Source organism: Erpetoichthys calabaricus, chromosome 1, assembly GCF_900747795.2.
Source record: "Erpetoichthys calabaricus chromosome 1, fErpCal1.3, whole genome shotgun sequence".
NCBI classification, from domain to species: domain Eukaryota; kingdom Metazoa; phylum Chordata; class Cladistia; order Polypteriformes; family Polypteridae; genus Erpetoichthys; species Erpetoichthys calabaricus.
This window is the reverse complement of record NC_041394.2, coordinates 128,555,810-128,579,535: the sequence shown is the minus strand read 5'-3', so window position 1 is coordinate 128,579,535 and position 23,726 is coordinate 128,555,810. Positions and strand designations below refer to the sequence as shown.

General features: G+C 38.7%; 1 protein-coding gene across 1 annotated transcript in view; it reads right to left on the bottom strand.

Annotated features, from left to right (window-relative positions):
- The window catches only part of LOC114650147 (phosphatidylethanolamine-binding protein 4), a 701,255-nt gene that overhangs the window by 664,059 nt on the left and 13,470 nt on the right, over positions 1 to 23,726 (bottom strand). The window contains exon 2 of the mRNA XM_051935655.1: positions 2,191 to 2,347. Within this exon, the coding sequence (XP_051791615.1) occupies positions 2,191 to 2,333 (143 nt within the window). The 5' untranslated portion in view covers positions 2,334 to 2,347. The remainder of the gene's footprint in view (positions 1 to 2,190; positions 2,348 to 23,726) is intronic.

Genomic DNA, 23,726 nt, shown 5'->3' with positions numbered 1-23,726 from the left:
CAATTTCCTTGAGTCTCAATGTTTCTCCTTTGCCCTTTTACAAGATTTGAGCTACACATTAATCCTTCTATTTTTCTCAGTTTTACCTGGACTGTCCCGTGAGAGACACAGAATCCCTGAACAGGCCACCTTGTTACTTCTGTGTTTCAGTTTGACACCTAAATCTTAAAATATGGATTGCAGGCACTATGCTTAGGCAGGTCATTTGTTTCAGCATGGACAATGAAAACTGAATCCATCCTCGCTCTGGCCAAGAGCCTATGAACCTTTCCAGGCAGGTCTCCTAACTGTGCACCCAGAAGACAACACACCATTACAAGACTATTTGTCCCTGGAGCAAATCTTTTTCCTCAATTCTCCAAATGGTTGAATCTTCCACTATCACTACCTGTCTCTTTCTAGGGACAAGATTTTGAGGTGACCCCAGAGGCTGCTAATCCCCACCTATCAACTCAGATTGGCAGGGATGAGGAATATTAACTTTTGTTTCTATTAATTCCACACTTAGGGAAGATCTGATTTCCTGTTAATGGTGCCTCTTTTAATAGAGCAACAATAAAAAATTTAGAATCTACTGTTTAATGCCCCATGATATAAAGGGTGAACATAACCTAAGAGGTGAGTCCATCCTGACATTTTGACCAAAATACAGCCCTCAGCCTATATAGTGGGAGGCTGAGAAGTACAATCTTCAGTAGATCATTGTTGTTTCAAAGAGTGCTTTAACTGAATATTGTTTTCCTGGTTTCTGATTTACTGCATCTGGTTTTGGGACTTGCTTAACTTTGGGTTGCTTTGCATTTTTTAGGCAAACCCTTTTTTGCCTCTTTTTGTTCTTCTTATGTTAATTATAAATACATAGGTCAACATTTATAAAAAAAAGTATTTGAGCTTGTCTCTCAAGCCACATATTTTCACAATTCCAATTCCTTCTGGACATTTATTTGCATTTTTGGACATTTAAATAAGTATTTTGAAGGAAAATATATTTTTGGCCTGAGTAGGCAAAAGTCTGCCTGTAACATTTGAGTTCAGGATATGTGGGGTAATGCCTGTCTCCAGTGAGGCAGTGAAGATTTTGGACTGATCTATGGGTCTTTTAAAGGCCTCACACCTTTTTTTTCTGAGTACACCAATGGTCATAACACTTTTTTTTTTTTGTTCTTTATTTCGCCTTATACAATTTCTTGTATTAGGAATTTGTTAGTTTTCGCATACCCCTTGAGGTCAGAGCACAGGGTCAGCCATTGAACAGCGCCCCTGGAGCAATTACAGGTTAAGGGTCTTGCTCAAGGGCCCAGCAGAGTAGGATCTCTTTTGGCAGTGACGGGGATTAGAACTGGCAACCTTCTGGATATCAGCACAGATCCTTAGCCTCAGAGCCACCACTATTTTTCCTTACTCTACAGATTATGTAATAATGCTCCATTTTTTTATACTAGACTTGCTCAATTATTACATAATAATTATAGGTATCTAAAAGGGTAGTGTGTGTCAAAAGATTTTATTAAACTTAATTGAATAAGAATATAGAAGAACATACAGGGTTTTGCTGGGAGAGAGGAAGATAAATGAAGAGAGTAGGAGATGTATGAAAGTAATACATCAGATGGTGAGGATAAACAACAATGATTTGGATAGGTATTACAAAAAGTGAAAAAAAAATTTGTTGAATGACTGAGAGAATGAATCCAAAAAGCCAAACATAATATAAAAGTAGTAGTATTAATAGAGCACTGGACATGACAAAAATATAGATCTCAAAATTCAGATAATAAAATGTGGAGTAAGAGAATTTAGGAAGCATGTATCCAACCTGGCTAAGCCTAAAAAATTACTACTACACCAACGTGTGTTGGACCTTTAACACTAGTGTTTTTACTGTATGAAAAAGTGTATTTACAGCAAACTCAATAGTTTTCAGACTATAACATGCTCTTCCACTAGCCAGCGATTCATGTCTGATAAGCCTTAGAAATTTTCTAAAACATGATAGCAATAGTAACGCTTTTGCTTTTTTTCAAACTTTTTATTTTTCAAGTTCCACAGTGTATGAAGCAATGCAAAAAATATATTTGGATAACTTCGCTCATGCAGACTTTCATATGATAATTTTGTCTAGTTACTGTAAAAATGTATTCATTTTTCTCTCCTGTCAAAAAATTCTAAACAGAGAAAACTGTGACTCACCTACAGAAATCAGCATCACTAGCTATCAGTGATTCCTGTATGCAGATATCATCCTCATAGGGCGCACCAGCAAAAACATTTGACATGAAGCAGTAGCATAATCCCCAGCTGAGAAAAAAAATGGTCATATGACACTTCATCATCGTTACACCGGTCACTGAAAAAGAAAAAACAAAGTTGTTACTCTGTTAAAATTTAGAAACAAAATTTTGATAGCTCTGAAATGTTTCTTAGTAGCTATACTTCTATTAATATATACAGTATTCTACAGTACAGCATCATGTTTCTTCTCTGATTCAAATCCAGGTGCAACTTTTTTTGTACATTTCTAGAACTGCAGTGCTAATAAGGGGGAAATGACATTCAAAATCTGGCACATCGAGCTTTTAAGTATGCGAAGCACTGTGCAGCATGTCATTTCAGGAAGCAGCTGCACAAAAGATAGCAACGTGAAGATAATCTTTCAGCATTTTTAGATGAGCGTCCGTATCATCTAGGTGTGCGAACAGCCCCCCTGCTCAATCCCCATACGTCAGGATCACAGATAGTCAGCGCAAGAGAGAGAGAAAAGTAAGCAATCTAGCTTCTCAGCCATCTGCCAATAGCGTCCCTTGTATGAAATCAACTGGGCAAACCAACTGAGGAAGCATGTACCAGAAATTAAAAGACCCATTGTCCGCAGAAATCCGCGAACCAGCAAAAAATCCGCGATATATATTTAAATATGCTTACATATAAAATCCGCGATGGAGTGAAGCCGCGAAAGGCGAAGCGCGATATAGCAAGGGATCACTGTATCTCTCTCTCTCTATCTATCTTATTTCACATATTTTCATTCTACAGAACACCATACAATAGTAAGTTCCAGTGCCAATTCAAAGCAAAATAGCAAAATCAAACAAGAGATGTTTACAAAGCAGACCACAGTGTTCATATATAAAGCAAACACAGCCAAAGCTTCTCACCTCTCTAAGCATAACTGCTGAAGAAGTAAGTGGGTTGAAACATAAGATCTTTCTATGAAGCATGTTCGGAGGCAAACTTTCATTCTCCCCGAAAGACAAAGACCAGATCATTGTAAATTTAAGAAAAATAATGTGTGAAATTGTCATCAAATTCAGCACTGGCTTTTCTGTGGCCCAGTGTCTGTTCCTCCACTAATATTTACTAATGTCATTCAGCTTCACCTAATTAGTGATGAGCGAAAAAACAGAGATTCGAGTTGCATTTGGTTTTGCAAAAATTGGCCCTAACGTTTATTTTGCAAGCAATTTTACAATTGCGAAACAAGAAACTTACCAACATTAGTTTTCCTTTTTTTAATGTTTCTTTGGGTTGGAAAGAAACATATATTGCTCCCTAAGGGGTATTCTGTAGTCAAAACCACTATAGTCTTCTTAACCACCCTCCAAAACTGCCATATTGCTCTAAATATTTTCAAGTTATCTCATGCACTGCCTGCCTGCACATTCATGAAGCTGGTTCTACCTTGCACCACTCGTTTGGAGACAGAGGTAACACCATCTGTGCTCACTTTCCTCAAATACATAAGTCGATCGCAACTAGGATCCATCTGGTGGACTGTCTGTGGCCACATACAAGTCCCAAAGGATTTTAGCAAGGAACAAGGGCATTCAAACTGTTACTTCATCAAGTGTTCTCCAGCCATGTTATTCTCCCACGCTTGACACCAGAATAAATTATGTCATGCCTTTACATATGGAAAAAAATGTTGCAGATACATGAAGATGCATGCTAATGGCAAGACTTTTACTTGTTGCAAAAAATAATTTGTTTCACAAATTTTTGGCAAAGCAAAGTTTTGATGCAAATTCAGTTTCACATGAATCATTTTGCTCATCACTACTACTAAACACTGAGTTTCATAAGTCTTAGTCAATATGTTTTGTACAAGCTTGGGCTGAAATCCCTTTCTATGGTTTGTTTTCATGCAAGATTTAGGGAAACAGTTGTGGGAATTTGAAAAAAAATTACCAAGCCATTTAGCTAAAGCAGAAACCTTGACAAATTTTAAGAAGTATCTGGATAAGATACTGGGACAGCTTAGCTATTAGCTAAACAAACAAGCTTAATAGACTAAATGGTCTCCTCTCACTTGTCAAATATTCTTATTTGTTTATTCCTTTGAAGCCAATTAACTGGAATGAAAAATACTGAAGAAGAGAAGCGAGTACTGCACTGCAAGGTTCCTTAATTAAAGGATAAGTTCAGTAGTTTGTAAGTCAAAGTTATTTCTTCATAGTCATGGTATTTGTTAATTTACCACATGAAATTGTGTTCTAAAGTGAAGCATTTTTCATAATTTTTTTCAAAATAGCTGCTGTTGTGTTTTTCATAATTTTTTTCAAAAATAGCTGCTGTTGCGTTTTTCTTTTGTTTTTTTTTAAATATTATAAAACTTACTGAGCAAGTCCATTTTTCAGTAAATAAAAATTATAATAATTCAAAAAAAAAATACTGATCCAGGTTTTAAAATTGCAAAAATGTTACAAAATAGCATATCCATGTCATTTTTGGAAGGCAAAAAGCAAAACATTTTGTGAGATTTAGACATTTTAAAAGAAGACTGGCTGTGCTCGGTTTGTCTTCCTCTGCAGCCCCATGCAAGGCCAAGAGTGTGGTTTCACCACAAAGAGTCTTCTCAGAGTGCTGTTATTGACCTTATTGAATGTTGAGGTCCAAATGTGAATTGCAATTTCTTAGCATTGGCAGAGTGGTAGCACAGAATTATCATTACTGCCTCACAGCGCTCAAGTCTGAATGATATTTGCATGTTCTCTTTAAATATTTATGGACTGATTTGATATCAGTGCATATCAGTGGGTTTATTCAATCAAAATCCACTGTCCTCAGTTCTTTTTCAGCATAAGCTAATCATCATACACTGTCAAATTCTCTATATTGTCAATGCTCTATATTGTCATTTTCATTTTTTCAACATTTTTTTGTCATGCATGTGCAGGACATGCCACAGAAGTTTCCTTAATGCTGAGTGTTGATTGGTCTTGTGAGTGCAATGCAAATGTGCAGGTAGCTTGGCTCTTACAAAAATGATTTTACTAATAAATTAAATGCACCATAATCAATTCAGTTCAGACGTATACAATACATGTACAATGAAACTCTTACATGTGCTGTTCACCACAATGCAGTCCATGGGCATCAAAACTTCACCCATGGTGCCCACTGCCAACAAGAGGTGCAACCTTATCTCAAGAAAACAGTACCAACAGTCTGTAATAAAATTACTTCTTTTATCACAAGCTTGCCTCAGAAATGTGGAAGGTTCATTTTCCTAAGATGACAACTTTGCTGCTTCACATTGAGAAACTGGTACCCTTTAACTTAATTATAAATACAAGTGTAGACTAGATACAAAATTCACTTTAGAATGCAATTTTATGTGGCAAATTGACATATACCATTATAGTGAAATTTGACCTGAAAAATACCAAACTTATCCTTTAACACTAGAACTACCAAAGCCTAAGAAAAAACTCATAAATCCGGCCCACCTTAAATCCCTTCGCACCTCTCCGTCAGCGTCTTTTGTCTTGTAAATGTGCAGATCAAGACAAGCAGCATGCAGCCTACTATTCCATCTCTCCACCGTCACAGAACGGGTACAAAGTTCTCCCAGTTCCAGCCTTGATTATCTGGGTGTGAAGTGCTGGAGTTTTAGAATGAAAATAGATCATTATTTGGGACACATGCATTTCTTGTGTGTTCCGTTTCTACAATAATCTGTGTAAACACATCATCAAAACAGAAACATTTTTCATATTTTAGTAATAAATGACAAAGTGTTGACATAAACTATGTAATGTGTGAAGCCTGAAGTCCAAAGATCAAATAAACACTTTCACAAAAGGTTCAAGGATAATGCAACAGCTTCCGTGGCGCAGTGGTAAGAATTGCTGGCTTGTAATCAAGAGTCCCCCGGATCGATCCTGACTGTCTCGTATATTTACCATTTTGAGTAGTGAGCTGCTCTTTTAATATTATACAGTAAAAACATACATTTGATTTGCGTCTGTAGCAGCCGGTATAAATTTATAGTACAGTGGAACCTCGGGTCACGACCGTAATTCATTCCAAAACTCTGGTCGCAACCCGATTTGGTCGTGACCCGAAGTAATTTCCCCCATAGGATTGTATGTAAATACTGTACAATTAATCCGTTCCAGACCGTCGGTTGCTCGCGCTCTCTCTCTCTCTCTCACTCTCTCTCTCTCTCACTCTCATGCTCTCTCTCTCTCGCTCGCGCGCTCTCTCACTCGCACTCTCTCTTGCTCTCTCGCTCGCGCCCTCTCTCTCTCTCTCTCTCTCTCTCTCGCTCGCTCACTGCACAGGGAATGCACAGGGGGAGACTGAACACATGCGGAAATCATCAGCACGTACGAACCGGAAGGGAAACTGGCTTGTTCATCACCAGAGTGTGTGGTCGTGAACAGATGCAAAAGTTTGGCAAACTTTTTGGTCGTAACCCGATTTGTACGTGGTCTGAGATGTTCGTGACCCGAGATTCCACTGTACTTGTAAAAGTCACGATCACAATACATACTACCTCACCCGCCCCCCCCCCCCCCCCCCCAAGGGATCTGACGCTGTTAGTTTTTATTTGAAACTGGGAATAACTGTAGATGTGAGTGGTGTTTTCAGACAATCGAACTGGAAATTCTCTGATCTGGATGGATAAAAGCTGACACGCAAACACTGGTGAATCTGCTTTCTTCGTATCTCATTGTTACTTGATTTTTTTTATTCAGTTTTATTGAGTGTTCCTGCTTACGCTGAATTAGTATGCACCTTATGGTCTATGATGTCAAAGCCATACTGACAAAAGACAGAGACACAGGTATGTATATGATATTTGGAATTATTCATTATATGACCTGTATAGTATATTTCGGAGAACATTTTGGCATTAAAGTAACATTATTCATATTCATTCGCATACCATCTTGTGGTTGTAATCAGTGACCGCGTGTTTTTTTTTTTTTGTTTTTTTCCCGATCTTTCCCAGTATCCACATTTTGGTGCATGGTGGTGTTTATTTTGTACTCCAGGACATGCAGAGGAAAGAAAGTTCCTCTGCAAGGTGAGCCATGAACACTCTTCTTTTCTCAGTGGACCCTGTACATGCCTTGCACAGTACATGCGCGTTGATCGCCGCCAGATCAAGCTTGTTATAGCACAAGCAACCGGCCACCCGCATGCTCCTACTCACAATGAATAAGCTCACGCCTTGTTTTAGTTTGGGAAAATGGTTCAAAGGTTTTAACAGAAAATAAGCAGGCAAGAATCAGAGAGGAAAGGTCCAATACTTCAATTGTTTACTTGTTCAAATATAATATCAGTTACATACAATATAATAGCAATATACATGCAGATATAGGAATTGTACTATTGACTTACAGTAATATATATAAAGATATATGATTTATACTATTAACTTACAGTAATACAGATATGTGAATTATACTATACTTACAGTAATATCAAAAGACCCTGAGCCATCATCCTAGACCAGTAGACTGAGGGAGCCCACGTGTCAGTCTCGTCAGAGGATCAACTCGTGAGCCTGGTCCAATACCGGGCGGTGTGCACGTTCCCCACGGTTGAGCTTCCGAAGAAACTGAGGGCGGAACCTTCCCTTATATACTAATTGAGTGTCCTTACCCAAAATGGCTTACGTGTAAGCAGTGTATACAGAAGTGATCAGTTTCAGCACACACCCTTCCACGGGACGCAGTATTGTTTTTCTTCTACTTGGCCCTCACTGAGATGGTGCCTAGTATCAGAAGACACACAATAACAAGCGTTGCTTGCAATGAAGCCCCTCGAAGTGAAAAACAAGTACATGGCCTTGACTGTATTCCCATAACATTCTGAAACTCTTTATGAGAAGCAAGTTTTTGCACATTCTTTCGCTATCATCCCAAACATTCCAATCTTTGTAGCTGGTTTTGCACTGAAGCGACCAACCCCCCCTCTTACTCCTTTATTTCATCCCTTCTCCTGTTACAGAGAAAACCTTTTTTATTACACGCCTTCTGGTGCATGATGTCAACACAGCACCAACAACAAGAGCAGCTCACTATTCAAAACGGTAAATATATGGGACAGTCAGGATCGAACCGGGGGACTCTTGATTACAAGTCAACAATTCCTGCCACTGCACCACAGAAGCTGTTGCAGCATCCTTGAACCTTTTGTGAAAGTGTTTATTTCATCTTTGGACTTCAGGCTTTACGCATTATTATATTATGTAGTTTATGTCTACATTTTGTCATTTATTTTAGTAATGTGTCTACACAGATTATTGTAGAAAAGGAACACACATGAAATGCATGTGTTCCAAATAACGATCTATTATTTCCATTCTAAAACTCCAGCACTTCACTCCCAGATAATCAAGGCTGGAACTGGGAGAAATTTGTGCCCGTTCTGTGGCAGTGGGGGGATGAAATAATAGGCTGCTTGCTGCTTGTCTTGATCGGCACATTTACAAGACAAAAGACGCTGACGGAGAGGTGCGAAAGGATTTAAGGTGGTCCGGATTTACGACTTTTTTTCATAGGCTTTGGTAATTCTAGTGTTAATGAGTTTCCTTATTCTGCACTGAAATCAAAATGACCAAGAATAGGTTATTTGTATCATGCACTGTCATGCACACACATCTGAGGTTTGTCTTCCAGGTTCATCTGAGGTTAGCACTACCCCTCTGAGACATGAGTGGGTGTGGTTACGAATGGCAACATCTCCGTTCTCAACCTCAGCTCTGAGAAACTGCCCACAGATGGAAATTGACTCTGCCCCCTGCGTCCCAGGACCTGCGCCATAAAAGCGACACACTCCCGGCATTGCGCATCTTACTCAGGAGAGAGTAGACCGATGACTGGAACTCCTACCTGAAATTGAAGTACCGTAGAAAAAGATCAAAGAAGTGTCTTATTTAAAATTGAGTGTCTGCTTTGTTTAAGGAATGTGTAAATATTAAAAGCATTTCCTCTGTGGCCAGTTTACTCCCTCATTTGATAGCACATACAACAAATGGTACTTTTAAGAAGCCATACTTGCTCATGTTTTATATTTTTGTATATTCAGTATATAAATCACAGAATATTTAAAACCATGACCCAGGAAGTCAGTACATCATGAACAATATGCCTAATCATTTGCTTTAATGTTTTATTAAACCAGTTAATCCATTTGTCTGTGGATGATAAATAAGACTATTACATAATTCCTCCATTAGTCTCAAAGTAAAAGATGTACCCAGACCTGTCCAAATCTCGCAGGTTCTAACTATAAAACCAAAAACCTCAGACAGTGCTTTCACCACACTTTGTTAATTTGCCCTTTACAAAGCCACAACAATATCTATTTCAACTTTTTCAAGAGGCACTTCAAAACTGCCATTCGTATGAGGGGAGTGTGTTGGGGTTTATGTGCTGAAACAATCTCCCAATCAGAAAAAGACTTGAATAATGGTTCCTTAATCTTTAGGCACATTTACCCAATACAAATGTTTTAAAATAAGTCCTTTCATATTTTCAGTGCTGAGATGGCCAACTAAAGTGGGAATACACAATATGTAAAGCAGCCTATCTGTGAAGCTTTTTAACTATTAAGTACTCTACAAATACAGCAGCAATTCACTTAGATATTTCATGGCATTATAAAGCTTTTTTGTTACAAAATATGGAGTCTTACAAGTATTCACGTCTCGCTACCTATAGTATTCATCATCTGCCAAGTGAGCCTTTTTGACTGTGAATTCTAAATTTGCACTCCCCTTCTGTAAGTACACATACCCAGGCTCTGCACCATTCCGCACACTGTTAACTGAAGGGGCCTTGTTCTTTTATTTTTTTTTTTTTTGCATTTTATTGATTTTATTAAAATCAAATAACATTCCATACAAACAAGTCAAGTTTAACAAAACTTGGTTTGAAACACATCAACCCTCACACTCATGAGAAACAGAGCTAGCCCAGCAGAGTAAAACTTTAAACTAGTAAAAATAAGTAAATAGATAAATTAATAAATGAATAAAAATAAATAGAATAACAAAGACGGGAAAGAATCACATTGCTCAATTTAAATGTTTATTCTAAAATGTTATTGATTAAATCCTGCCAGGTTTTGAAAAAGTTTTGTACAGATCGTCTAAGTGAGAATTAGATTTTTTCAAATTTCAAATAGTATATAACATCAGTTACCCACTGACTTAAAATAGGAGAGTTAGGATTCTTCCAGCTGAGCAAGATAAGTCTATGTGTCAATAGTGTAGTAAAGGCAATCACAGTTTATTTGTCCTTCTCCACTTTAAGCCCATCTGAAAGTACAACAAACACAGCTGTTAATCGATTAGGTGGGATTGTGACACCAAGGCTGTCTGAAAGGCATTTAAAGATTATAGTCCAGAATGATGTTAATTTGGTGCACGCCCAAAACATGTGGCCCAATGAGGCTGGAACTTGATTGCAACGTCCACAGGTTGTATCTTGCCTTGGAAACATTTTGGACAATTTTAAACTAGACACTTGTGCTCAATACATAATTTTAAGTTGAATAATTATATGCTTTGTGCATATGGAGCTTGAGTGAATTCTGTGCATTGCTGCAATTGAGGAAGACATATTTAGAATTAAGGTGCTTCAGTCTTTACAAATAATAAAGTATGGTGCTAATAGAACCATAAGAAACATGTCAATTATGTATTAATAAATAAGGAGTTATTAAGCTAACTGAACAAATGTAATCTAATATAGACACTAAGCTGTAAGAGTGTATTCCTGTATGACAAATGTACTAAACTAACTTTTAAGGTAGCTTTTGATATTGTATAACCAATTATGTGGGATGATCATTATGTGCGAAATGTAAGCTATAATAAGATTCTTAAATTGTAACTGCCACATAGCCGTTGAAGTATTGTAACCCTGATGGTGCAGAAAGAATGAGGAAGTGAGTATTGTCTAAATCTGCTTAGGTTGCACTCATTCTGTGACAGTTAGCTGGGAGATCGCTGCAGTTGCTCTTGTGTGTGTTGATGCTCACAAGGGCTATTGCTTAAGACTGTGACTGTGCTAATAACTCTTTTAACTGTTAGAAACACTGTGTGTGTTCCTGTATGTTCAACTCCAGGGTGTGACCACAAGCTATAACGATCTGCTTGACCTCAAATTGAACTGCCATACTTCCTCTTTTTGTTTAGTAAACAAACTACTATAAAACTGAGCTAACTTCCATCCTTGGATAGGCTATTGCTGGTGACTGTCAGTCACACAAGCTGACAGGGGCTGCAGTGGTCTCTCTCTCACCAAGAATAAAGAAATTGCTTTTTGCTCTACATCTGGTGTCTGCCTGCTGTTGTCTCGAGCCTTCGTCCACACCCTCCACTCCTTTTCTGAGATGTTGAGTGAGAGATCCCTTTTCCATTGGACTCTGGATCTTTGAAAGGGAGGGGCTGTAAAATGGTTTTATATATTATGGAGATGCTGTCCAAGTCCTCAAGACTGATCAATAATTTTTCCAGCATAGAGGTAGGTGGGAGGTGAGGAAATTGGGCTGGTTTCATTTAACAAAGTTTTTAATTTGAAGGTAGTAAAAGAAATGTGTTGCTAGAAAGTTAAATTTGGGGTGTAATTGTTCATAGGATGCAAAGACATTGTCTATGTACAAATGTCTAAGTGATTTAATCCCGAATGTTTGCAAGACATTAAAAACAGCATATGTTTGAGAGGATGGAAAAAGGTGATTTTTGAGGAGAGGTGCCACAGATAAAAGCATCTCTATCTTAAAATACTTCCTACATTGGTTCCATATTCTGAGTGAGTGAAGCACAATTGGGTTGTTGGTATATTTGCAATGACTTGTACTTATTGGGGTACAAAGCATGGAATATAAAGAAGTACTGCAGGATTTTATTCCTATTGCGGACCAAGCCTGTGTATGTTCATCTATTTGTGTCAATCTCCAGGATTTTATCGCTTATATATTTGCTGCAAAGTAATACAATTGAAAGTTACGTAGAGCCATGCCACCTTCCGCCTAAGGTCTGTGTAGGGTCACCCTTTGGATACACAGATGTTTTGAATTCCAAATAAATGAGGTTATGGTTGAATCTAATTGCTTAAAAAATTATTGATGTACAAGGGCAATCCCAAAAGTAAGGTCTCCAAAGCGGTGGGGACGTAGAAAAACTGTTCGTACAGCTGTTGGCCACACTGTTGTGATTGGTGCCTCCTCCACTCCCAAACAAGCATGCGCAGCTTCGCTGGGATGCTCAAACTTGGCTTGGCAGCCCTTGAAAATGGAGTTCCCGTTGAACGCTACCACCAAGTGCGAAGTTCGCGCAGTTATTCGATTTTTGAATGCAAAAGGCGTTAAACCGGTTGAAATTCATCGCCAATTGACGGAAGTGTGTGGACAGTCGTGCATGGATGTCAAAAACGTTTGCAAGTGGTGTAGAGAGTTTACAGCCAGTCATACTGAAATTCATGATGAACAAAGGAGCGGGAGACCATCAATTTCTGACGAGACAGTTGCGAAGGTTGAGGAAAACATGCGTAAAGATCGGCGGATCACTCTGGATGCTCTCTGCACCCAGTGACTACCACCTGTTCCCTAAGTTGAAAGAACATTTGTCCGGAAGGCGATTCTGCTCCGACAAAGAGGTGAAAAATGAGGTTCAATGCTTCCTGAAGGACATGGTGGCGAGCTGGTATGACATGGGCATTCTAAAACTACCACAGCCTCTACAAAAATGCATCGACCGAAATGGCGATTATGTAGAAAAATAAATAATTCTTTAACCTTTAAAATGATGTAAATATTTTAGAAAATAAACGGTTGTTTGTATTTCTAAAAAAATAGGAGACCTTACTTTTGGGATTGCCCTCGTATACTGGAATGTTTTGAAATACAGTAGAAAAAAAGCTTAGGAAGAATATTCATCTTGACAATGTTAATTCTTCCAGCTAAAGTGAGATGAAGGGTAGACCATCGATGTAAGTCTTGCTTAATTTTTTCCAACAGACGGCAAAGTTTTGTTGATAAAGAGCTTTATGTTTACTTGTGATGTTTACCCCTAGGTATTTAAACTGATCTGCGATGATAAAAGGGAAGGTGTCCAATCTAATATTGTGTGCTTGAGAATTCACTGTAAAGAACACACTTTTATTCAAATTAGTTCTAAGACCAGAAATCTTTTGAAATTCTGTTAGAGTTGTTAGTACTGCAGGCACAGTATTTTGTGGATCTGATATATACAGTAACATATCATCGGCATATTGAAAAATTTTCTGTTCAAGTCCTTCTCTGACAATCCCCTTTATCTCATAAGCATTTCAACAGTGAACTGCCAGTGTCTTAATGGCGATTAAAAAAAGCAGTGGTGACAAGGAGCATTCTTGTCTAGTACCACGTTCTAGTTTGAAGTAGTCTGAAGTAATGTTGTTAATACAAACTGAAGCTTCTGGACTGGTATACAGTAGTTTGATCCATGCGTAAATGTTCGGGCCAAACCCCAATTTCTCCAATGTAGCATAAAGGTAGTTCCATTCAACTATGTCAAATGCTTTTTCTGCATCCAATGATAATATCTCCAGGGAGTTAGACTTTGTGGGTTTATATATTACTTTAAACAGGAGTCGAAAATTGGAAGCTAAGTGTCTGCCTTTGAAAAATCCAGTTCGGTCTTGTGATATAACCTCGGAGTACTGCACCCTCCACCCATCCTTCTGCTGATACCAGCATAGGAGAGAGTTTCCCCCCACCCACAATTACAGTAGCCCAGGTAAGCAGAGAGCTGAGGAGACTTTGTGCCAGCAAAGCAGTGGGTCCAGATGGAGTATCACCACGACTGCTGAAGGCCTGTGCATTGGAGCTGGGGAGTCCTCTACAGCGTATCTTCAACCTGAGCCTGGAACAGGGGAGAGTCCTGAGGCTTTGGAAAACATCTTGCATCACCCCAGTCCCAAAGGTATCACGTCTTATAGAGCTGAATGACTTCCGGCCTGTCGCTCTGACGTCACATGTGATGACGACCATGGAGCGGCTGATGCTTCACCACCTGAGGCCACAGGTCCGCCACGCCCTCAACCCTCTGCAGTTCGCATACCAGGAAAAGGAGGGAGCAGAGGATGCCATCATCTATATGCTACACCGATCCATCTCCCACTTGGACAGTGGCAGTGGTTCTGTAAGAATTATGTTTCTGGACTTCTCTAGCGCCTTCAACACCATCCAACCTCTGCTCCTTAGGGACAAGCTGACAGAGATGGGAGTAGATTCATACCAGGTGGCATGGATCGTGGACTATCTTACAGACAGACCTCAGTATGTGCGTCTCGGGAACTGCACATCTGACATTGTGGTCAGCAACACAGGAGCGCCGCAGGGGACTGTACTTTTTTCGGTCCTGTTCTGCCTATATACATCAGACTTCCAATACAACTCGGAGTCCTGTCATGTGCAAAAGTTCGCTGACGATACTGCTATCATGGGCTGCATCAGGAGTGGGCAGGAGGAGGAGTATAGGAACCTAATCAAGGACTTTGTTAAATGGTGCGACAAAAACCACCTACAACTGAACACCAGCAAAGCCAAGGAGCTGGTGGTGGATTTTAGGAGGACCAGGTGGCTCATGTATAAATGGTGCGTATGCACAGAAATGTTGCGTACGAACGTTTCCACGCTCAAATTGCGATGTATAAAACCTAAACTTGGCGTAAAGTCACGCACATTTCCATGGTACCTCATACCCTGGCGTACGCAAGTTCTCAGCTCGGTTTTGCAGACTGGCGGCACCCAGTGTCAAAGCAGTGCTACTGTTCCTGTTTGGTTACCCTTTCATTTTCAGATCCACATCCCTGACGCGTCTTTAAAAATACACTGAAATTAACCACATATTGTTTATTAGTTTAATGCATCTGATTGTAATTAACCAGTAACAATATAATGATCCACGGAATGGTAAAACTATTCTAAATACAATAGCTGCTTTAGCATTATTACTCTCACTGCACCTTCTTCTTCTTCTTTTTTCAGCTACTCCCGTTAGGGGTTGCCACAGCGGATCATCTTTTTCCATATTACTCTCACTGCACCACTCAGAGTATTTATATCACTGTATCTGAGTGGGGAATCAATGTACAGACCTTACAGTTCAGAAACAGTTTCATCCCAAGAACTATAAACATACTCAATCAGTCCATCAGATGCTCCTTGTAGAACTGTTTATACTTATATAAGTACAATTACCTCACTGTAAATTTGCACTACAGTTATATTATTGCACAACCTGAGTCACTTTATAAAGCGCGTATTTACATATGATGACAAAATCATTTTTAAGATGAAATGCAGCAAAATATGTTTATTATATTATACAGATAAAACTTTAACTTCATTTAAATAATCTATATTGTTAATAATTAAACATGCCAGGACACAGTGCCGCAGCGCTAGCTAGAATATTGCTGTATTCTTGCTTGTGCTGGCACGACACTGGAAGCATAGATGGACAGAATAATTAAACACATACTATGAAGATATTTCAATGTTCCTTAAAAGTTCTGAAGAATCGGCGTTCTAAGCTTACAGATAGCTTAACGTCTATTACAGAGCTGATTGTACGGCGATTTTATTATTTGGAAAAAAGAAAAGTAAGGACAGGAATTAGGGGTTAGTATGTTTGAAAGAGACAGTACTGCTACAATAAAGTATTTCATCGATGGTCGTGCGTGGCGCAGCAAGCATCTTGTGTGAGACATGAACAATCACTGCGCCACTGTGTTCCCATGTTTAATAACATGCTTTAACTTATATCATCATGAAAATGATATCACGTATACTTCTCAGTATTTTAATTATTCAGAGAGCTGTAATATCACGAATGTAATGGATTCTGTGTCCTGTAGGAGGAAGAGAAAGCCTGGAAGCACGTGGTGATTCACACACATAGAGCACATAGAAGATCAAATACAAAATGAAGCATTTAACGTGCTACTTTAGTTATGATGGGATTTGAGAAACTAGTAAATTAAACAATTTTAAGATGAAGTTTATGATGTTCTACTTTAATGACAAAATAAACTACGTGATTAAAGTGGAAATTTCGAGATTAAAGTTGACATTTCTTGCTTTTTTCCCCACTGTGTGCCTATTTTTTTTTTGTCTGTACCCTAATAAGCTTTCATATGACACTCAGACGGTGGGCTATGACTCGCCTTTTCACGGCGACTTTGATATCTGACAACTTCTTTTTTATTTCGGACACTGTGCGACTTTGTGAACTTGAGCTTTCCAGTTTCTCCGACACTCTGTCACTCGATCATCTTCCTTTTGTTGATTATATTACCATTTAAACCAACAAATAGTACATTTTTCCTTGCCTCCACTTGGTATTCGCTGAAATTCTTCTATTTTCCCCCGTGCTTTTCCCATTGTCTTTTCACATGAGGCTAAGCTTAAGGGCTGTTTATATTGATTTGCATATTCAAAGAGGCATAATTCTGGGAGGAGTTGGGGCGGGACAGCAAGCGCATGCATGTGCGTTACTTTTCACGCTAACTAGAATTTATGTAGCGGAAGAACGTGGAAGTTTGTGTACACACAGATTTATGCATCTAGATTTTTCTGTGTGTATGCACATTCTTGCTTTTGTGCTTACGCCATGTTATAGTGCAAGTTCTACGCACTGCGTTATACATGAGGCCCCAGACCCCTCATGGACCCCGTGATCATCAGAGGTGACTGTGTGCAGACCTATAAATACCTGGGAGTGCAGCTGGATGATAAATTGGACTGGACTGCCAATACTGATGCTCTGTGCAAGAGAGGACAGAGCTTAGAAGGCTGGCGTCCTTCAACATCTGCAGTAAGATGCTGCAGATTTCTATCAGACGGTTGTGGCGAGCGCCCTCTTCTACACGGTGGTGTGCTGGGGAGGCAGCATAAAGAAAAGGGACACCTCACGCCTGGACAAACTGGTGAGGAAGGCAGGCTCTATTGTAGGCACGGAGCTGGACAGCTTGATATCCCTGGCAGAGCGACGGGCGCTGAGCAGGCTCCTGTCAATCATGGAGAATCCACTACATCCACTGAACAGTATCATCTCCAGACAGAGGAGCAGCTTCAGCGACAGACTGCTGTCACTGTCCTGCTCCACTGACAGACTGAGGAGATTGTTCCTCCCCCACACTATGCGACTCTTCAGTTCCACTCGGGGGGGTTAACGTTTACATTATACAAAGTTATTGTCTGTTATACCTGCATTTTTATCACTCTTTAAATATTGTTTTTTATCAATATGCTGCTGCTGGAGTATGTGAATTTCCCCTTGGGATTAATAAAGTATCTATCAACTTATCTAAATACTTTCTCAATCCTTCTAGCTAGGACTTTGCAGAGTATCTTAATATCATTATTCAGAAGTGAAATTGGTCTGTATGATGCACATTGTAATAAGTCCTTATTTTGCTTAGGAAAGATGGTAATGAATGCTTGGCAAAAAGTTTGAGGTATAATTTTATTTTCTCTAGCTTCTGTAAATGTTGCTAATAAAAGAGAAGCTAGCTTAACTGAGAATTTTTTATAAAATTCGGCAGGGTAACCATCAGGGCCAGCTGCTTTCCAACTCTAAAGTGAGTTTATAGTATCTAGTAATTCTGATAGTGCAGGTGGTTTATCAAATTCCTCTGCAATGAGAGTATCTAGCTGTGGTATCTGTAATGCATCCAGAAATGCATTAGATTGTGTATTGTGTATTGTCTTTTTTAAACTCAGTAGAATATAAGGACTTATAGTAGTCTCTAAATGTGTGCATTATATTTTTATGGTCAATGATTTTGTCTCTGTCTGTGTTGGTGATTGCTGTGATTGCTTTGCAAACTTCCTACTTGTGGATTTGTTGAGCTAAGATTATTATTAGCTGTCTCTCCATGTTCATGGTAATGATGTCTTGATTTAAAAATGAGTTGTTCTGTTTCTTTAGTTGTGAAGAGGTTGAGTTCTGAATGCAGAATGCAATGTCTTGCCCTGTGAAGTGCCTCATTTGGACACCTGGTGTGTTCTTGATCTATTCTAGTAATTTCACTGATTAGCTCTGATACCTTCTTGGTTTCCAATTTACTTCTGTGGGAAAGATATGAGATAATCTGTCCACTTAAGAAAGCCTTCAGGGTTTCCAAGAGTACTCCTACAGAAACCTCTGAGGATGTATTTGTCTCTAAAAAAAATCAATTTGCTTGGATATAAATTCTGTACAGTTCTTGTCAGCTAATAAAAGTGGGTTAAGACACCAGCTGTGAGATGAGTATGTGGGGCATAATGATCAAAGAGGCATGGTCGGAGATAACAATAACTCATGCTTAGATTTAATTGTAGGCAAGAAATTGTTATCTACAAAGACATAATCAATTCTTGAGTAGCAGTGATGCACTGGTGAGTAGAAGGAATATGCTCTTGAGTTTGGGTTTAGAAATCTCCCGGGGTCTGATAAGTTGTGATCAGTTACAAACTGTGCAATTGTCTTTGCAGTGTTAGATGTCATCACCCCTGTGGCAGGAGACCTATCCAGGTCTGGATTTAAAACACAATTAAAGTCCCCAGCCATTATAATTTTATGAGTGTTCACAGTGGGAATGGATGCAAATATGTTTTGGATGAAGTCCCTATCATCCACATTGGGTGCATAGATATTTATCAAAATCACTTTACAGTTAAATAAATTACCCATGACGATCGAATATTTCCCTTCAGGATCAGATCCTACATCTGATACTACAAATGAGATTGTTCTATGGATAAGAATTCCCACATCTCTAGTTTTCTTTGTATAGCTGGAATGGAATATTTGGCCAGTCCAGTCTCTGTGCAGCTGAAACTGATCCTTGCTTAACAAGTGGGTCTCCTGTAAAAATACTGTTTTAGCGTTTAGACCTGTTATGTGAGAGAATACTTTCTTTCTCTTTAATTTGTGATTCCGACCTTTAACATTCCAGCTCACAAAGTTAACTGTTCGGTCATGGAAACATTGCTTCTGAACTTTTGTTGTCATTTTGTAGTCTTTAGATAAGACAGCCTTGACCTTAATTTCCAATTTTCCCAGGAGTTATTGCCATGAAGCCTATTGTTACCTTGGCATAGTGCTGGCCGGTATACCGGTTCATACCAAAAAATGTTTTTTATTTTAGTTATGATATGGATTTTTCTTATGCCGCAACACCAGTTTAAATAGCCTAAACAACATTTGGAATGTGGCACAGTGGGAAACTGTTTAAGGGGGGACCTTTTCACTGCTGCACTGCTAAACACAAATGCAACGGAGTACATGCGTTAGTGGAGGTATTGAACGGTGAAAATGGACAGAGAATATTCAGAAATTGAAGCTGTAGCAGACGATAAAGTTGAACATGATGATACAGAAGAACTTTTGCCGAAAAAAGGAGCCGTGTCTGTTGGCTGTAGATACTTTGGTTTTAAAAGGTCGGATGTGGACCATTATGTTCAAATGTGTGAATACTGTTTCTATACTACTGGATAATACTGCAAGTCAAGTTGTACTTGTTTTATTTTTTTTTCAATATTGTGTAATGTACCTGGGTACTGTGTAATAGTGTGACGACATGTTGAATTTATTCTAGACATTTCCACTTTAATCTTGACGCTTATGACGAGAATAAAGTCGACATGTTAACTTTATTCTCGTAGTTTGTCATTAAAGTAGAACATCATAAACTAAACTTCATCTTAAAATGAATATTTAATTTACTAGATTTTCTCAAACCCCGTCATAAGTTTTGTAGCACATTAAATGCTTTGTGTTAAGTGTTCCCCGACCCATATTAATCGCTACGTGCTTCTGAAACTGACTTTCTCTTGCACTAAGAGGAGGTGCAGGTAGCAATCACCACACAGAATACATTAATTTCATGATATTCCTGCTCCCTGAGCATTTAGAATGCTAAGAAAAATACTTGATATCATTTTCATGATGAAATGCATTAAAGCATGTATTAATCATGTGGGAGCACGGTGGCATTGAGAGTGCACTGCTGCGTCACCGCAAAGGGGTCCCTGGTGCTTCGTGCCTTGAATTTGCATGTTTTTCTGGTGGGTTTACTCGGTGTGCTTCAGTTTTTTTCAAAGTCATGTCGGATGTGGGGTTTTGTAAGGCTATATTGACCCTGCTAGTGTATGCATTGCTCGTATTCACCCTGTGATGTGCTGGCACCACATTCAGGATTTGTTCCTGCTTCGCACACAATGCTTGCTGGGATGGCCGTAACCCTGAATGGATGGCATAATTAAACATGTATAACGAAGATTTTTTTACAGTTCTGAACACTCTGTGGTCTAAGTTTATAACTAGGTTTAATTTCACAAAGACGTTTATCATGTGGTGATTGGTTACGTGGAGAAAGAAAAAGGAAAGATAGGAACTGCGGGTTTGGTACGTCAGACAGAGACGGCACGCATGCAATAAAGAAAGCCCACTCAGAAGAACATCCACTGAATTCTGTATTCGTGTCTCTGACCACCAGATCACAAATCCAACATTTACACAATATTTAAGTTAAACCTGTGCAATACCCATTCATACATCCAGTTTTTTGGAGCCTCATCACACCTGCCATAAAGTTCTCTACACTGAATGTACACCTGGGAACCCCTTACTGCGAGGGAGCAGCACTACCGTGCATGTTTAATACCTGTTTTAATGCATTTCATCATGAAAATTTATCTTAGCATTCGACATTTTCAGAGAGCAGGAATATCATGAAGTGAATGTATTCTGTGCAGCGATCGCTGCCGGCGCCTCCTCTTAGTGCAGAGGAAGTCAGTTTAAGAAGCACGTAGAGATTAACAACTGGGTCGGGGAACACTTAACACAAAGCATTTAATATGCTACATTAACTTATGACGGGGTTTGAGAAAATTTAGTATATTAAACATTGATTTTAGGATGAAGTTTAGTTTACAACATTCTACTTTAATGACAAAATAAACTATAAGAATAAAGTGGAAATGTCAACTTTAATCTGGACATATAGTTTTTTTTTTCTTCGTTGTGGTCCTAATACACTCCCGTAGGGCTATACCACAAATAGCATTATAAATGCAAGTTGCAGTTTTATTCTTTGTGTATGTAGCTTAGCTTGAAGCAAGGTCCATATTAATGCAGTTTGCCTTAATGATGGTTCAGTTGGTAAAGATGTCATCACCAAGTTGCACCTTTTTTATTTTATTTTATTTTAATTTGGTGAATACTGTGTAATGCACCTGGGCTTTGAAGTCTTGTAAATAATAGTATTATTACTGTGAGTTGCACTATTATTTATTGTATTGTTATTATTTATGAGTTAAATATTATGCAGTTTAATGATGGAAAAGTTATTTAAAAAGTCACTTTAATGTGTCAATGGACAGAGATTGTTAACATTAACAGAAAGTGTAGTTGGTTTACAAAAAATATTTACTATTTATTCCTTTTCTAAGACATGTTCAGTGCAATACAACTTTTGACAAGCACCTCTGGATATTTTACTAAGTCTAAATGCCTCTTTGGATGATTGAAAATATGTTGTCAAAATTTTTGTTTAATTTGTTTGTAAACTTTGTTCAATAAAAAGGCTCTATATTTTGACTGCATCTGTTATGCAATGTGATTCCTTCTCTTCATTAGAGCCACCCCCTTGAAAACTATCACTTTATGGGGCCATGCAAACCTGTAATAATACTAGTTTTTTTGTACAATGTACAATTCTCATGACAGTGGAACAGGTTATTCTTAACCAGTAATTGCAGTGGAAAATGTGGTTAACATCCACTCATGCATGGGAAAAAAATACCATCCAATACAGTGAAACCGGTATAATTTTGAAAAATACCGTGATATAGAATTTTGGTCATACCGCCCAGCACTACCTTGGCACTTATAATTATAAGGATTAAAAGGACAGATTAGAGATAGCTTGCTCTCTTTCTCTTCCCCCCTAGTGCCCTGCCCCCCCATTTTGCCTCTCCACGTGAGGCTGGACCCCACTTCACAAAGTCCCAGTCCTCAGACATACCAAGAGACAGAGCACGTCCAAAACAAAACAAGCCCCCCAGCAGCAATACAGTCTAAATAAAATAAGCATAAAATATAATCTTAAACAGCCTTAAGAGAGTAAACCCAGGGAATAATGTTAAACAGTAGCCCTGGCTAAGCACAGTAAGCCCTAATACAATAAACCAAGGGTATGAAGTTAAACAGTCTCCTTAAATAATTAAATAAATAAATAATTTACACATGCATACATATACACATATACCAGTATCATTGCAAGCAGATCAAACAGCCAGTAAGATCTTCTTTGCCATCCCAGGACAGGATGTGACTCACGATCGTATTTCAAAAAAGTGTCAGGATCCATTTTCTTAGCTCTTTTTCTGCTTCCTCCGTAGAAGTGAAAATGTACAGCTTGCCTTGAATGTCCTTGAATGTTTGGCAGGATACAAGAGGCTGTATCTAATCTCGGCTTTCCGTAAGTGCTGTTTTAATGTTGTAAACTGTGGCAAGTTTAGCAGCTGTTGAGGGCGAGAAATCTGGGAAAATATGAATGTGGTGATTTTCAAATATAATCTCTTGTTTCTGTCTGAGGAGTAATATTATATGTAATTTAGATTGTAATTTTTCAAAAAGCATGATAAGAGTCCTAGGTTTAGAAGTATTTGATCTCCATATTTGGTAAGCTATCTCTGTGTCTGATTTGAAGTCCTCTCCAATTATTTTAGCGAACAGTTCAGCTACGGTTTGGACTTCCACGATTCTCAGGGAGATCTTTGATTATGATATTATTCCTTCATCATCCATCTTGCAGTGCAGCAAGTCTGTCTCTCAGTACTTTGCATATGGAATTTGCAGCCATTGCTTTTCAGTTAGCGGTAGATAACAGTTCAGCTATTTCAGTTCGAGTTGTGAACGTTTGCTTAACGTCCTCCAACTGAGTGCCAAGTACTCTCAGTTTATTCTGAAACTTAGACGTATTTTCCTGTATTTGTTCCTCAATTTTTTCTAACATACCTTTAAAGGCTGCTTCAAAGCGATTAATTAAATGTTTTTCTTGGTCTTTAATATCCTGAAGCAGCTTCTCGTTTGTCTTGTGTATGTCTTTTATTTCCTTCTGTATATCATTTATTTCTATCTTTAGATCTCTCTTTAAATCATTCTTGAGCTCCTTTATGTCTTGAGCAGTGGTCGGTGGCCATTGCGGTGATCATTACCTTCAGTTCGGTCAGATCATTTTGGTGCCCAGTTAAAGTTGACGTCCCAGGCTCATGAGGAGTAGATGACAACGTGGCAGGCAAGGCCATTTTCAGTTTCAATGAATCTTCTGGAATTGACGAGCTATCATGACCTGAGTCACTTGCACATTCGCTCCCACTTCCGCTCTTGGCTGGAGGCGATGTAGCAGCGCCAGGTCCCGGGAAATCTGTGCTTTCACCTCTCTGTT